Consider the following 17,312-nt stretch of genomic DNA (forward strand, 5'->3'; position numbering starts at 1 on the left):
AATCACCTGAAACCTGCTAGTGCCTAAAAGCACAACAATATGATCTATTAATTGCTTTCAAAGCCTTCAGCTTTTTACTGAAAAGGTTTCAAGTACAACCAAGTAGTTGCAGATCACAAGGTTAAATATATTTTTTGGCTGATGCAGAAGGAGCCTGAATCTTTTGCCATAAATAAGATGGGCAATGCAGAATGTTACGTTGTCCCTCTCACTTGTGAACACTGATGCAAAGTATTCATTTAGAACCCCACCTATGTCTTCTGGCTCCACACACAAATTACCACTATGGTCCTTAATGGGCCCTACTCTTTTCCCTAGTTATCCTCTTACTCTTAATATATCATAAAATAACTTTGGATTTTCCTTCATTTTACCTACCAATGTTTTCATGCCCCCTTTTTGCTCTCCAAATTTCCTTAAGTTCCCCCCTAAATATTCTATACTCCTCTAGGGCTTCCGCTGTTTTGAGCCCTCTGTATCTGCCAAAAGCCTCCCTTTTTCTCTTTATCCAATCCTGTATATCCCTCAACATCCAGGGTTCCCTGGATTTGTTGGTCCCACCCTTTGTCTTTATTGGAATATGTTGGCCCTGTACTCTCCCTATTTCCTTCTTGAATGAGTCCCATTGCTCTGACACAGACTTACCTAAAAATAGCTGCTCCCAGTCCACTCTGGCTAAATCATATCTGACCTTATTAAAATCGTCCTTCCCCCAATTTAGACCTCTGATTTCTGGCCCATCCTTGTCCTTTTCCATAACAACTTTGAATCTAACGGAGTTATGATCACTATCTGCAAAATGCTCCCCCACTGATACCTCTGCCACGTGCCCGGCTTTATTCCCTAAAATTAAGTCCAGACCGCCCCCTCTCTTGTAGGACCTTCTACGTACTAGTTTAAAAAGCTCTCCTAGGTGCATTTTAAGAATTCTGCTCCCTCTAAACCTATCACACTATAACTAAATCAGTTAACGTTGGGGAAGTTGAAATCCCCCATTATTACTAACCTACTATTTTTACACTTCTCTGAAATTTGCCTACATATCTGCTCTTCTATTTCTCTCTGACTGTTTGGGGGCCTATAGTACACTCCCAGTAATGTGATTGCTCCTTTTTTGTTTTTCAGTTCTACCCACATTGCTTCATTTGAGGAGCCTTCTAAGATGTCATCCCTCCTTACTGCTGTTAATGATTCCTTGATCAACATTGTGATACCCCCTCCTCTTTTACCTCCTTCCCTGTCTCGCCTGAAGACCCTATATCCTGGAATATTGAGCTGCCAAACCTGCACCCCTCTCAACCAGGTCTCTGTGACAGCAATGACATCATACCTCCATGTTAATTTGTGCCCTCAACTCATCTGTCTTATTCGTCAGACTCCTTGCATTAATATAAATACCATTCAACCGTGCCAAACTCCCTTGTGCCTTAACTGGCCTAAAATTTCTATGCCTTCCAGACTCACTTGCTCTCTCATCTAATTTTGGCTGTGCATCTCCCCCTGCTGAACCTCCTTTCAGGATCCCATTCTCCTGCCAAGTTTGTTGAAACCCTCACCAACAGCAGTAACAAACCTCCCCACAACAATGTTGGTCCCATTCCAGTTCAGGTGCAACCTGTCTGCCTTGTACAAGTTCCACCACCCCCAGAAATGGTCTCAATGTCCCAGAAATCTAAAGCCCTCCCTCCTGCACCACCTCTGCATCCACGCATTCATCTGGACTAATCTCCTATTTCTACACTCATTAGCACGTGGCACCGGAAGTAATCCAGAGATTACTAACTTTGAGGTCCTGTTTTTTTTTAAAATCGGTTTCCTCGCTCCCTAAATTCTGCTTGAAGGACCTCATCCCTGTTTTTACCTATGTCGTTGGTACCAATATATCACGATCTCTGTATGTTTGCCCCCACCCCCCCAGAATGCCCTGCAGCTGTTCAGTGACATCCTTGACCCTGGCACCAGGGAGGCAACCTACCATCCTGGAGTCACGTCTATGGCCGCAGAAACACCTGTCTGTACCCCTTACTATTGAGTCTCCTACCACTATTGCTCTTCCCCTTTTTCGTCACCCCCTGTGCAGCTGAGCCACTCACAGTGCCATGAGTGTGGCTGCACTCCACAGAGGAACCATCACTCTCACCGTTTTCCAACACAGAAAAATGGTTCTCGAGCGAGAGGCACCCTGGGGATTTCTTGACTATCTGCCTGACACCTTTTTTCTGACTGATGGTCACCCATTCCTTCACTGCCTGCACTTTCGTAAGCAGTGGGGTGATCACGTCTACAAAAGTGCTGTCCACGAAACTCTCAGCCTCGCGGATGCGCCTCAGTGTCTCCAGCTGCCGCTCAAGCTCCGAAACCCGGAGCTCAAGTAGCTGCAGCTGGTGGCACTTCCTGCACACGTGGTCGGCCAGAGCGCAAGGAGCGTCCAGGGCTTCCCACATGTCGCAGGCAGTGCATAACACAGGACTGAACTGCCCTGCCATGCCTCTAGTTGAAAAAAGACCCTTATTTTAAGTTAAATACAGTAAAAAAATTAAATTATTTATGTTCTTTTAATAAAGACTAGAACCCTTACCTTAATCTATTTTAAACTGGAGAAAAACACTTACCCACTACTCACCAATCAGCTCTCACCTTTGTGCTGATGTCACTTTTTGAAGCTTCCCCACACTCGCACTGGCTCTGATCTCTCTGCCGCTCTCTCGCACTGTCTTGTGATGTCACTCTTGTTATTTTCAACAAGAACTGACTGCAGGACACTCTTCCCAGACTGCTTCACCGCGCTGCTGACTGCAGGACACTCTTCCCAGACTGCTTCACCGCGCTGCTGACTGCAGGACACTCTTCCCAGACTGCTTCACCGCGCTGCTGACTGCAGGACACTCTTCCCAGACTGCTTCACCGCGCTGCTGACTGCAGGACACTCTTCCCAGACTGCTTCACCGCGCTGCTGACTGCAGGACACTCTTCCCAGACTGCTTCACCGCGCTGCTGACTGCAGGACACTCTTCCCAGACTGCTTCACCGCGCTGCTGACTGCAGGACACTCTTCCCAGACTGCTTCACCGCGCTGCTGACTGCAGGACACTCTTCCCAGACTGCTTCACCGCGCTGCTGACTGCAGGACACTCTTCCCAGACTGCTTCACCGCGCTGCTGACTGCAGGACACTCTTCCCAGACTGCTTCACCGCGCTGCTGACTGCAGGACACTCTTCCCAGACTGCTTCACCGCGCTGCTGACTGCAGGACACTCTTCCCAGACTGCTTCACCGCGCTGCTGACTGCAGGACACTCTTCCCAGACTGCTTCACCGCGCTGCTGACTGCAGGACACTCTTCCCAGACTGCTTCAACGCGCTGCTGACTGCAGGACGCTTTTCCCAGACTGCTCCAATGCGATGCTGACTGCAGGACACTCTTCCCAGACAGTACAGTTCAATCCTCAAAACCCTCTTCATTACACAATTTTAAAGAAAAATAACCTTAGAGAACACTTAGGAAGCTTCAGAAAAAAAATTAATTTCGTTGGTGGCACTGCTGTAATATCTAGACGTTTGTTTCATTTACCTTCCCTCTTTAAAAGACAAATGCAGCAATATTTAATAACCTAGAAAGTAAAACAAAGATTTATTAAACAAGAAAAAAATCTGGAAATAGGAAGGGAAAGCTGACTGAAACTCAGGGGAAAGCCCATAACTGTCAGCAAGCTGTAAGAGATGAAACATAATATCCAGAAAACAACCAATACCAAATTCACTAGCTGTTAAAATCCCAGGACTGAAATATATGCGACTACACATTTCTAGCAATCACATGGCCTTCTTACTTTTTTTTAAATAAACAGACCACATGGCATGCAACCAACATCACCATAATTAATTCATGAGTTATAAATCAGATAGCCTTTAAGCTGTAACAGCAGTTGTTGGAAAGCATAACATTCCACTGCTGTTTTACCCATGTAGTAAAGAAAATTAGTTGGCAATATTAGCCTGGTTAAACCTGAATGTTTCTCCAAAAATGGTAACCCAAAATATTTGTTGAGAATTAAATTTGGAACGAAAAGAAATCACTTTTTCTTTTAAAGAAATACTTAGCTTATTTAATGGCAAATGTATCTCTAGTCCAGAACTACTTACAACATGTGTAAGAAACCTAAGACCGCAATATTAACATTTTATCCAACACTTCAAACATATGTATTTCACATTCTAAATACATTATAGTACTTAGAGGAAAACTTAAAATTTTAATTTCACTGAAATTGCTTATGTACAAAAATATCCAGGTAGAAATGTTGATTGATTACCTTCTAAACCCCAAATCCATTCTATCTTGAAACTAAACAGGCAATTTAAAGTATAACCTTTTACAAAATCTGATATTCATGACACCTCCCTGTGAGACTTTGAGACTACCAGTCAACCCAGAGTCATCACAGATGTCCTTGCCATTGTCCACAGGAACCCATGGCAATTTACAGGGTAGATGATAAAAGTGGATCAAAAGCAACAGATGAATATAGATGTACCAAAGGTTAGCAGGCAAAGTAGTACAGTCAAGGTATATTACCATGAAGGGGAAAGGTATGACAAAAAAACCCAGAGCTTCTTAGATGACAAATGAGATAGAGATTAACACAAAGTAGAAAAAGTGTGCTTATGATAGATGTCAGGTGGATAATACAATTGAGAACCAAACCAAATATATAAGGATTAGAATAGAATTGAAAAAGCTGTTATGATCCCCACACAGAATAATATTCAAATTCCCAGCGACTGACTGACTAGAAGGATCATACAATAAGATTTCAAGTTTTCAAACTTTTACTATAACAAAAACTAAAAGCAACATTGACTAAACATTATTTCAGTAGGCAACTTACAATCTAACCTACAGGGATGTTTCAACATTTAACCTTTAAAATGACCAAAGTTTCCACTCCATGATTATACTTTACTCTGTCCCTTAAGTGGACATTTCACTCTCCAGGAATCACAAAAAATTCTCAGCTCCCGATAGTTTGATTCCTTTAGATAAAAACAAAAAAACTGCGGATGCTGGAAATCCAAAACAAAAACAGAATTACCTGGAAAAACTCAGCAGGTCTGGCAGCATCGGCAGAGAAGAAAAGAGTTGACGTTGAGTCCTCATGACCCTTCGACAGTTCTTCGAAGTTCTGTCGAAGGGTCATGAGGACTCGAAACGTCAACTCTTTTCTTCTCCGCCGATGCTGCAAGACCTGCTGAGTTTTTCCAGGTAATTCTGTTTTTGTTTTTGATTCCTTTATCCTTTTTCAGTCAGATAACTTCTAATGAACTGACTTTCATGGTAAGGGCTACCCTGGAGATTCCTCCTTCTAGCCAAAGCTAGGCAAATCTTCCAGCCTCGTTTAAATCCTCACAAACTTGGTCTCTTCAATCCGAGCATGAACTCCCACCTACATTCTGCCTGGTGAACAAATGGTCGCCTCTATATTTCTGTTCTCTCTCTCTCAAAATCTTGCAGACTCACCTGCCTGAGAGGTTGAGGGATATCTTTTTAAAAAAACCCTGTAAGCCAACAACAATGGCTTTGTTGTTCTCTTCTCATAACCCATCTCCAGGGCAATGTGGATCATATGGGCTTTTTTCCAGGTAGAAATGCTGATTAACTATCTTCTAAATCCCCAACCCATTCTATCTTGAAATTAAACAGGCAGTTTAAAGTATAATTGTTTACAAAATCTGACATTCATAAAACCTCCCTGTGAGATTTGGAGACTATAGGTCAACTCAGAGACATCACAGATGCCCCTGCCATTGTCCACAGATGTGAATATCTTATCTCTTTTTCCTCATAAATCAATCTGGGCCTCACTGCAAAAACAGAATTACCTGGAAAAACTCAGCAGGTCTGGCAGCATCGGCGGAGAAGAAAAGAGTTGACGTTTCGAGTCCTCATGACCCTTCGACAAAACTTGAGTTCGAGTCCAGGAAAGAGCTGATTCCTGGACTCGAACTCAAGTTCTGTCGAAGGGTCATGAGGACTCGAAACGTCAACTCTTTTCTTCTCCGCCGATGCTGCCAGACCTGCTGAGTTTTTCCAGGTAATTCTGTTTTTGTTTTGGATTTCCAGCATCCGCAGTTTTTTTGTTTTTATCTCTGGGCCTCACTGTTTCCATACCGGCCAAGTCACCCAGCTTGCTGTCGAGCAGGATTTGGAGCAGATCACATGACCCTCTTCAATACTCCACTTTACCTTTAATTTAATTAAACTGTCTCAAAACATAAACTTATGAACTTCATATTTGTAACAAAGCAAATAAAAGAAGCAAAGACAGAATATATGAGTAGAAACTGGCAGCTAATATAAAAAGGAATCCAAAAATCTTCTATTGGCATATAAATAACAAAATGGTGGTAGAGGAGGAGTGGGGCCAATTAGTGATCAAAAAGGGGATTTACGCATTGAAACAGCAGGCATGGCAGGCGTTACTGGAACACTTTGTATATATATCTTTACCAAGGAAAAAGATGCTGCCCAGGTCATTGTGAAAAAGGAGGTATTTCAGACATTTGATGGGTTTAAAATTGATAAGGAGTTTTGGATAGGCTGTCTGCACTTAAATCTGATAAGGCACCAGGTATGGATGAGATGTACCCAAAGATACTGAAGGAAATGAAAGCGAAAATTGCAGAAGCACCGGCCATAATTTTCCAATCTTTCTTGAGACTCAAGGGTGATGTCAGAGGATTGGAGAATTGCAAATGTTATGCGAAGGGCATACAGGTAAGCCCAGCTACTACTGGCCAGTCAGTTTAACTCCAGTGATGGGACAAAATTAATAATCACTTGAGCAAATGTGGGTTTTTGATGAGGTACCAGAGATGGACTTTGAGGGTAATGTTGTTGATGTAGCGTACATGGACATCCAAAAGGCATTTGTTAAAGTGCTGCACAACAGACTCGTGAGCAAAGTTAGATCTCATGGAATAAAAGGCACAGTAGCAACATGGATACAAAACTGGCTGGGTGACAGGAAACTTTAGTAATGAACAGTTCTTTTTCTGGAGCAACTGGAGCAAGGTTTATAGTGGAGGTCCCAAGGATCGGTGTTAGAACTCCTGCTCTTCCTGATATATATTAATGACGTTGACCTTGGTGTACAGGGCACAATTTCAAAACTTGTGGATGAAAAGAAACTTGGAAGTATCGTGAACCACAAGAAAGATGGTAATCCAAAGGGACACAGACATATTGCAGATTGGGCAGACAAGTGGCAGATAAAATTTAATGTAGAGAAGTGTGAAGTAATTCATTTTGGTACAAAAAATACAGAGACAATATAAAATAAAGGATGCAATTCTAAAGGGGCTGCAGGAGCAAAGGATCCTGGGTGAATATGGGCATAAGTCATTGAAGGTGGCAGGATAGTTTGAGGTAGTGGTTAATAAAGCATAAAGCATCTGTGGCTTACCAATAGGGGCATACATTACAAAAGGAAGTTATGTTAAACTGTATAAAACACTAGTTCCACTTCAACTCAAGTATATTCTGTCCAGGTCTGGGCATCACACTTTAGAAAGGACTTTAAAGAGGGTGCAGAAAAGGTTAACAAGAATAGTTCCAGGGATGAGGAACTTCAGTTATGTAGAAAGATTGCCGGAGTTGAAACTGTTCTCCTTGGAGAAGGTTGAGAGGAGATTTGATAAGGGGTCATGGACAGAGATTCATGAGGGGTCTGGACAGAGTAGATTGGTAGAAGGATTGAGAGCCAAGTGGCACAGATATAAGGTAATTGGAAAAAAAAACCAAAGGTGAAATGAGGAAAAACTTTTTCAAGCATCGAGTGGTTAGGACCCGGTATGTACTGTCTGAGAGCATGCTGAAGGCAAGGTCAATTGAGACTTTCAAAAGGGAATTGAATCATGATTCAAAAAGGAAACACTTGCAGAGCAACGGGGAAAACACAAGGTACTGGCACCAGGTGAGTTGCTGCTTCAGAGGGCCAACACAGACATCAAATGGCCTACTTCTCTGCTGTAACCATTATATGATTCCATAGAAAGTCTGGAAAAGACAAAAGAAACACTGAAGAGAAGGAATATAAGGAGCTTTTGAAAACAATGAGCTGCTCATCCTCCTTTAGATTGGAATATTAGCTCCCATTCATGCCAGGTTTCTGGAATGGCTACTGTATTGTACCCTTCAAGTTGAATCTCTGCTTCTTGTTCACCTGCATTATTCCTTGTGCTAAGAGCATTTGTATGGAGGGGTTTTTTTTGGTTACCTTTGCCCCCAACCCTCACACCTTGTTTTAATTAATTCTGAAGTAAGATGGTGAAGTAGGAAACCAGATGCTGATTTCTTACTTAATAGTAGGTTCATTTATTGAATGCAACATTAAAAATGTCTGCCTCCTCCCTGACCAGTATCCTTTGTCCCATACATCTCTCTTTATACCTTTTGAATATAAATTAAATAAACAAGTTAACTAATTGGCAGCTCCTTAAAGGACTCAAGGTACTGAATCAATGCCCTCCACTTATATATCTTTACCCTTAATAATACAATTAGAATACCATGAACATCTTTTTTTAAATCCAAACTTAATAACACAAAATATATTTTAAAAAAAGGAACTGAAGCCAGAGAAAGAAAAAATATTTTCCATATTCTGTACACATCACAGTACAAGACATCCCGAGGGCCTCTAATAGAGTCTTTGTGCAAGCATTCCTTTTTGTAAAGCAGTCCAACAATTGATGACTCGTAAACAAAAACAGAATTACCTGGAAAAACTCAGCAGGTCTGGCAGCATCAGCAGAGAAGAAAAGAGTTGACGTTTCGAGTCCTCATGACCCTTCGACAGAACTTGAGTTCGAGTCCAAGAAAGAGTTGAAATATAAGCTGGTTTAAGGTGTGTGTGTGGGGGGCGGAGAGATAGAGAGACAGAGAGGTGGGGGGCGGGGGGGGTGGGGGGGAGCGGTGTGGTTGTAAGGACAAACAAGCAGTGATAGAAGCAGATCATCAAAAGATGTCAACGACAATAGTACACATAGGTGTTAGAGTTAAAGTTGGTGATATTATCTAAACGAATGTGCTAATTAAGAATGGATGGTTGGGCACTCAAGGTATAGCTCTAGTGGGGGTTTTTTTATTATATAATGGAAATAGGTGGGAAAAGGAAAATCTTTATAATTTATGGAAAAAAAAGGGAAGGGGGAAACAGAAAGGGGGTGGGGATGGGGGAGGGAGCTCACGACCTAAAGTTGTTGAATTCAATATTCAGTCCGGAAGGCTGTAAAGTCCCTAGTCGGAAGATGAGGGCTTTACAGCCTTCCGGACTGAATATTGAATTCAACAACTTTAGGTCGTGAGCTCCCTCCCCCATCCCCACCCCGTCTCTGTTTCCCCCTTCCCTTTTTTTTCCAATAAATTATAAAGATTTTCCTTTTCCCACCTATTTCCAGTATATAATAAAAAAAAACCCACTAGAGCTATACCTTGAGTGCCCTAGCATCCATTCTTAATTAGCACATTCGTTTAGATAATATCACCAACTTTAACTCTAACATCTATGTGTTCTATTGTACTATTGTCGTTGACATCTTTTGATGATCTGCTTCTATCACTGCTTGTTTGTCCTTACAACCACACCCCCCCCCCCCCCACCTCTCTGTCTCACTATCTCTCCGCCCCCCACACACACACCTTAAACCAGCTTATATTTCAACTCTTTCTTGGACTCGAACTCAAGTTCTGTCGAAGGGTCATGAGGACTCGAAACGTCAACTCTTTTCTTCTCCGCCGATGCTGCCAGACCTGCTGAGTTTTTCCAGGTAATTCTGTTTTTGTTTTGGATTTCCAGCATCCGCAGTTTTTTTGTTTTTATTTTTATTTTTGTTTTTGTTTTTATTTTTAATTGATGACTCGTGTCAACCAATTTTACCTTGGCGATTTCTTTGCTCTCTAGCATCTTTTTTTTTACACCAGCAAGGTCAATCCCTAACCTTTTTTCAGTCACATTTCTTGTCAACTGAACATCATCTTGCAGGGAACAATTACCTATTGTTATGACAGCAGATGTTAATTACTGAGCAAACCAAATCCCAGAGGGAAACTTGGCTTACAGGCCATACCCATTTTTTGTATGCTAAAAATGAGATAAAATGTGCTGATCTCAGCAACAAGTCAAGTAACACTTTTGGGACTTTAAAAATTAAAGGTAAATGTTTTATTAACAAGAACAAAACTTAAACAAGGTTACAGGTACACAGTTAAAATTAGTCTTACACAGCGTTCTCCAAGAGACACCCTACTTGGTCAGGCCCACAAGTAAACACCTTCCAGGCAACATTCCTTATAGATGCTTAACTATAAAAATCCAGTAATATTACCCAAGGCAAACTGCTGTGGCTTTAATAAAGGCATACCATGCAACCTCTTAAACTCTCTTCCAATCTGCTGTGGAAACCCAAGGCTTCCAAACAAGACTGCTTTTTGCAGCCTATGACTTTTTGTCATAACATTCAAGGCTATGGGCCAAGTGCTGGTAAATGGGATTAGGGTAGGTAAGTCAGGTGTTTCTCATGTGTCAGTGCAGACTCGATGGGCCAAAGGGCCTCTTCTGCACTGTGAGATTCTGCCTTGACTAGAAGGCTGATTCAAACTACATCTTCTCCCAGCCTAGAGCTGTTTCCAGGAGATCTTCCTCACACAGCCAACAACCAACTACTAAACTCTCCACAGTAACTCTAAAATACCTTGCTCCACCTTTCATCTCAGGTTCCATTGTTCTCACATTTCTTTGAAACTCAATTCCTTCCAAATATCAAATCCTTCCTGTTTCTATTTTTTCTTTACTTTCAGGTCAATAAAATGTAATATACGAACATATGAATTAGGAGCAGGAGTTGGCCACTCAGCTCCTCGAGCCTGCTCCGCCATTCAATAAGATCATGGCTGATCTGAATGTAACCTCAACCCCACATTCCTGCCTACCCCTGATAACCTTTCCCCCCTTGTTAATCAAGAATCTATCCAGCTCTGCCTTAAAAATATTCAAAAACTCTGCTTCTACCACCTTTTGAGGAAGAGAGTTCCAAACAGTCAATACGCTCAGAGAAAAAATTTCTCCTCATCTGTCTTAAATAAGCAACCCCTTTATTTTTAAAAAGTGACCCTAGTTTTAGATTCTCCCACAAGAGGAAACATCCTCTCCACATCCACCCTGTCAAGACTCCTCAGGATCTTAAAGGTTTCAATTAAATCATCGCTTACTCTTCTAAATTCCAGTGGATACAAGCCTAACCTGTCCAGCCCTTCCTCATGAGGCAAACTGCCCATTCCTGGTCTTCGTCTAGTAAACCTTCCCTGAACTGCTTCTGATGCAGTGACCTCTTTTCTTTTTAAATAAGGAGACCAGTACTAAACATAATACTCCAGATGTGGTCTCACCAACACCCTGTACAACTGAAGCATAAGCTCCCTACTTTTGTGATCAATTCCCCTCGCAATAAATGATAACATTCTATTAGCTTTCCTAATTACCTGCTCTACCTGAATACTAACCTTTTGTGATTCATGCGCTAAACCAAAGTGGAAAATATACCCTCTTCTATTTACCCATGGAACTCCTGTAAGATATAAAAATGTTTCTTGTTACCTCTGACTTCCCTCTGATATTCAAACAAACTCTCAACTTATCTAAAAATGCAAATGTTAGATCCAACCTATCCACTTGTACCTCAAACCCACCATATCTCATTACAAATGCACATCCAACACCTCTGTCCTTTCAAGTCTTAAGCCTGCCAGACAACATGGCCCTAGTAACTTTTCCCCAGCTTAATCAAATCATTTACACAAACAGACCCTTCTTCACAGAATAACACATTCCCCAAAAATATTTTTAAAAATAACATACATTCTCTCACTATATAACATTCAATGAGAAAACTATTCTCAGAATGCCCCTTGTATCAATTTTCCCAGAAAATATTTGATAATAACCCCATTTCTACTGCTTCTACAAGAGTCAGCCTTTCTGCACTAAAGTACTTCTAACCACCCTTTTCATTTTCTTAGCTTCCCAGACCAAGGGACAATATTCCATTTTCACCCACCAAGAATATTATAAAAGCAGCTGTACTGAAATACCCATTTGGAAGATTGGCATGTGAAGTGTCATTAAAAAAGGACTAATTCAATATCCTTCGGGTTCCCTTAAGCTGGAAAATTGAGTGTGCATTTCTCCACATTTAATTCTGCAAATATTTTATTTGCCTTTAAATTGTAGCCTGTGTCACCAGTGTATTTAGTTCCAATACATCAAAACTGACATCTGGTCTTGTCCCAAGATATAGCCATTTTGACTGTCCAATCAAGCTTCTTAACTGCTCTGTTCCTTCTTTAAATGTAAGATTATCTTTTCAGTTATAACCTAGCATGATTTATCGGGATATAAGTAACAATTTCTACATAAGCTTGTTGATTTAAGGTTATTCCAGGCTTATTCTGCTTAATGTGTAAGCCTATATACTTAAAGCACCCACCCCCATCCCCCAAAGCCTGACTTCCAACCTTAATTCCCCCTTAATCTTATTTATAACAAACTGCACAAAACCTCCCCATAGAAAACCATTGACAAGCATGACAAAGATGCCTAACAGTTTCCCTTTGTTGTACCAGTAGAACATTGCTGGATCTGCTTTCAGTGCAGTACAGTCTACTTCCAGCAAGATAGACCTAAACAAGAAATACCATACCCTTGATGCATCATTCAATCAATAAACACATTTGCTTAATTTCCACAGCTTCCTTATTATATTGGTTGCTCTTTCAGTGGAGATAGAAACAGTTAACATTGAGTCCACATGACTCTTTCCCAGCTCTGAAGAAGTCATATGGACTTGAAACATTAATTCTGTTTCTCTCTCTACAGATGCTGCCAGACCTGCTCAGTTCTACCAGCATTTTCTGTTTTTATTTCTTTTGATTTATCTTCTAGTTTGTTGGCAGGCACCAAAACTTCCAGTCATAAAGGTTTCTAAATTTTGTAGTGTTCCTAGATTGTTCTATAGTCCCTGTTCTACTGTATAATCCAGTCAAGCTACAGCCCCTCTACTTGTACTTCTATGACTTTCTGGACTACTATGACAGGATCTCTCTCTTCCAAGATCAGAGGTTCTATCACTGATATGTGATTATTTCCTAGCATGAGAATCACTCCCAGAAACATTGAGAACTCGCACTATGTTTTCTTGCTTTCTACTCTCTCATCCATTTTTCCAGTCTATAGAAGTTACCTCTTATTCATCATCTTGGACATCTAGCCAATATTTGAACTTGCCGATAGCTTTCCCTGCTCTCCTTACTGTACACACATCCTTCCATTCAATGGACCTGTCTGGTGAGCATGTCACTTGACTACCCACTCTATGCAGCTCTCCTTTGGATATGATAGCCCTGTTCTGTGCATCAATATCTTTCTGCCTATCGCCATCTGGCCCCTTATCTACTGTATTCTGTTCTTCATAACCATCAAACATGAGTATAAGGTAACTCATCATCTTCTACTAATTGCTTAGATTCTGAAAGTTGGTGATCAATTCCAGTGAACCAAGATGAATGGACCTTAAATTTGACTACCATGTGGGAGAACTACTGTCTTACCATCACACCCTATCACCTCACCCAAGCCATTCTACTCTTTATGATCCTCTCTTTCATAGTATACTAAATCCTCAGGATTAGAGTTCATCATGGATCATCTAATACAATATCTTAGAGCTGAGTTCTGTCAAAGTCTTTGGCCTTGATGAATACCTTTCTCTCTGCATGTAAAACATTCAATTGTGCAGAAAAAAACGGAACTAATTGTGGTTCCCACTAGGGCAGGGTACTATCACACAGCACAGGTGGTTTTTGGAACTCCTCCCACAGACCAATTGATCAGGACTGTTGCCTCCAACCATCTAAAGCAAATTCTTTGCATGGACTGCCCATGCCACAGCAGTGATTAACTTGCAGTTTGGTTGAACGGCTAAGACCATATGGAGTAACTCATCGATCACCATATAATTTCTTTCAGAGTCCATTGCTAAAAGGACTTTCAGTTGCAATGTTCATAACCATAATGCTCATACTTTTACACGTCTCCAAACTTGTCATGAGCTATTGCCAGTCAAAATTTAGGTGGTATTCCAACTACAGTCCTCATCCATTTTTCCATTACTTTTATCTAAAATCACCCTTTTGCCCTGACTATGTCTATAAAAATGTAAAATTAAAATGTTTATGTCATCGTGGCTACTACTTCATTAAAGTCTCATGTCAATGGAAAACTTACAATGGGATGTGGCGGCATCTTCCAAAACTTTTTAAATATATCACATTTTTCACTAATCTCTTTGGTGAGCATTGTATACTCATCATCCACCACATCTGCATCTTTTAGCAGGATTTTTAATCTGTGACAAGAAGGTTAAGCAAATGTTTCATGTAACTTTAAGATAATTTGCTTTAACACTTCTTTAACATTCTGATTAGAAATGTCAGGTTTTGTGAAGGGGATGTTAATGTCCTGATTGGTTAAGCTGCAGATCCACTGACTTTCAAGAAACAATTGGTTTAATATGTTCCATGTCCAGTTTCATTTATGCCTGTTTCATGAAGAGCTTGCTCAACAACAAGGTTCCCTCACTGGAGACATCAGTAATAAATCAGTTTTGCATGAAATCACAACTCTTTTTAGTGACTTCAATGCATTGTCATCCTTGAAGCTAGAACAAGCAGAATTTTCAAACACCCTGATCCCTCAGTTTCTCTCCTTTTTAGGTTCCTCAAAACCTAGAAGGTATTTGCTTATTGAATAATGCAATGTAAATGATAAAGCGGGAATTTAGCACTAAAAAACAATTTAAATTCAGTGACTCTAAATTAAGAGCAGAATGCACCAATGTGCAACTGAAGCACAAGTTGTCAGGTTGAAAGTCAAACAGTTTATACCATTTGGTTAAACAAGCAACCAAATCAAAACTCACATTTAACAATTAGTGGTAAACAACAATTTATATAGCACCTTTAACATAATAAAACGTTTTGAGGTGCTTCACAGTAACATTTAAAAAAATGACACTGATCCACAATGGGGCTTTCTACAAGTTATGACAGAAGCAGCAGGATTTTTGATGACTTCAAATTTACAGAGTAGAATGTGAAGGACCAGCCAGTAGTGTGTAATAGTCAAGCCCAGAGGGAGCAAAGACATGGATGAGGGTTTCAGTAGCAGATGAGCTGAGACAGGGGTGAAGTCAAGCAATGTTACAGGGATGGAAAAAGACAGTCTTAGAGAAGGCAGGAATATGAGCTTGGATGCTCAGCTCAAGATCAAATGGATAACATAAATGTAATGGGTGATAATTACCAACAGATCTACAAGTAACACCTCATACAGTAAAAATTTAGATTATAACGTAAACCCCAAAGTTGGCATATTGCCTTGAAGTAAATAAATAGTCCTAAATTAATATACATCATCAATAGTTTAGATTGATTCTTAAATTTAGGTGTAGTCCAGCAGCTATCCACCTATGGTGACCAGGTCTATTCCCCTTCACCCTAACCAACAACCTTAACCTCCGATCCCCGCCCCCTGATCCCACAGCCCGATCCCCGCCCCCCCGATCCCACAGCCCGATCCCCGCCCCCCCGATCCCACAGCCCGATCCCCGCCCCCCCGATCCCACAGCCCGATCCCTGATCCCACAGCCCGACCCCGCCCCCGCCCCCCCGATCCCACAGCCTGAAACCCAGGCCCAGCCAAGGCCGCTTTTTTGCTGCTGACCCTCCAGTTCCTGACCAGGCCCTACTCACCTGGCAACCCTTCTTGTGGTGAAAACCGACCACCACGATGTGCAGCACGACCCCGGCCTCGGCTCCCAGCTCCATCCCGACGCCCTGAGTGTGACTCAGACCCGGGGCTCGAGCAACCGCTCAGGCGCACTTCCGCCTCGAACCAAAACAGCGTTATCACGTTAAATACGTCATCACGCACAAAACGGACCGGCAGCACCTGACGTCACCGTAAACTGCGGCTGGCGCATGCGCCGAGCAGCTTTGGGTAATTCTTACTGAGCCACAAGTGAAAGATATTGTAGTTTGTAAGTATCTTAAATTCAGCAAAAGCGAAAGGTCAGTGTCTTCAATTTGTGGCATTAAAATTAGTGAGTTAGGATTAGGACCATAAGAACTGGATCACAGAATATAGTGATGGCAGGAATCCATTTGAATAGAGAAAGACAGTTGATCAGATCCAGCTCAGAGCGAATGGAGCTGCAGACCCTTGTTCATCAGCTTTTATTACCTGATGTTGATGGGACCCTTGTTCATCAGCTTTTATTACCTGATGTTGATGGGACCCTTGTTCATCAGCTTTTATTACCTGATGTTGATGGGACCCTTGTTCATCAGCTTTTATTACCTGATGTTGATGGGACCCTTGTTCATCAGCTTTTATTACCTGATGTTGATGGGACCCTTGTTCATCAGCTTTTATTACCTGATGTTGATGGGACCCTTGTTCATCAGCTTTTATTACCTGATGTTGATGGGACCCTTGTTCATCAGCTTTTATTACCTGATGTTGATGGGACCCTTGTTCATCAGCTTTTATTACCTGATGTTGATGGGACCCTTGTTCATCAGCTTTTATTACCTGATGTTGATGGGACCCTTGTTCATCAGCTTTTATTACCTGATGTTGATGGGACCCTTGTTCATCAGCTTTTATTACCTGATGTTGATGGGACCCTTGTTCATCAGCTTTTATTACCTGATGTTGATGGGACCCTTGTTCATCAGCTTTTATTACCTGATGTTGATGGGACCCTTGTTCATCAGCTTTTATTACCTGATGTTGATGGGACCCTTGTTCATCAGCTTTTATTACCTGATGTTGATGGGACCCTTGTTCATCAGCTTTTATTACCTGATGTTGATGGGACCCTTGTTCATCAGCTTTTATTACCTGATGTTGATGGGACCCTTGTTCATCAGCTTTTATTACCTGATGTTGATGGGACCCTTGTTCATCAGCTTTTATTACCTGATGTTGATGGGACCCTTGTTCATCAGCTTTTATTACCTGATGTTGATGGGACCCTTGTTCATCAGCTTTTATTACCTGATGTTGATGGGACCCTTGTTCATCAGCTTTTATTACCTGATGTTGATGGGACCCTTGTTCATCAGCTTTTATTACCTGATGTTGATGGGACCCTTGTTCATCAGCTTTTATTACCTGATGTTGATGGGACCCTTGT

At 41.4% G+C, this 17,312-nt stretch overlaps 1 protein-coding gene across 1 annotated transcript in view; it reads right to left on the reverse strand.

Moving 5' to 3' along the window:
* avl9 (AVL9 homolog (S. cerevisiase)) overlaps nt 1–16,018 on the reverse strand; it is a 156,376-nt gene extending 140,358 nt beyond the window's left edge. The window contains exon 1 of the mRNA XM_041189388.1: nt 15,865–16,018. Coding sequence (XP_041045322.1) covers nt 15,865–15,939 — 75 coding nt within the window. The 5' untranslated portion in view covers nt 15,940–16,018. The remainder of the gene's footprint in view (nt 1–15,864) is intronic.
* Between the last annotated feature and the right edge of the window lie 1,294 nt (nt 16,019–17,312).

This window comes from Carcharodon carcharias, chromosome 6 (genome assembly GCF_017639515.1).
Source record: "Carcharodon carcharias isolate sCarCar2 chromosome 6, sCarCar2.pri, whole genome shotgun sequence".
NCBI lineage: Eukaryota > Metazoa > Chordata > Chondrichthyes > Lamniformes > Lamnidae > Carcharodon > Carcharodon carcharias.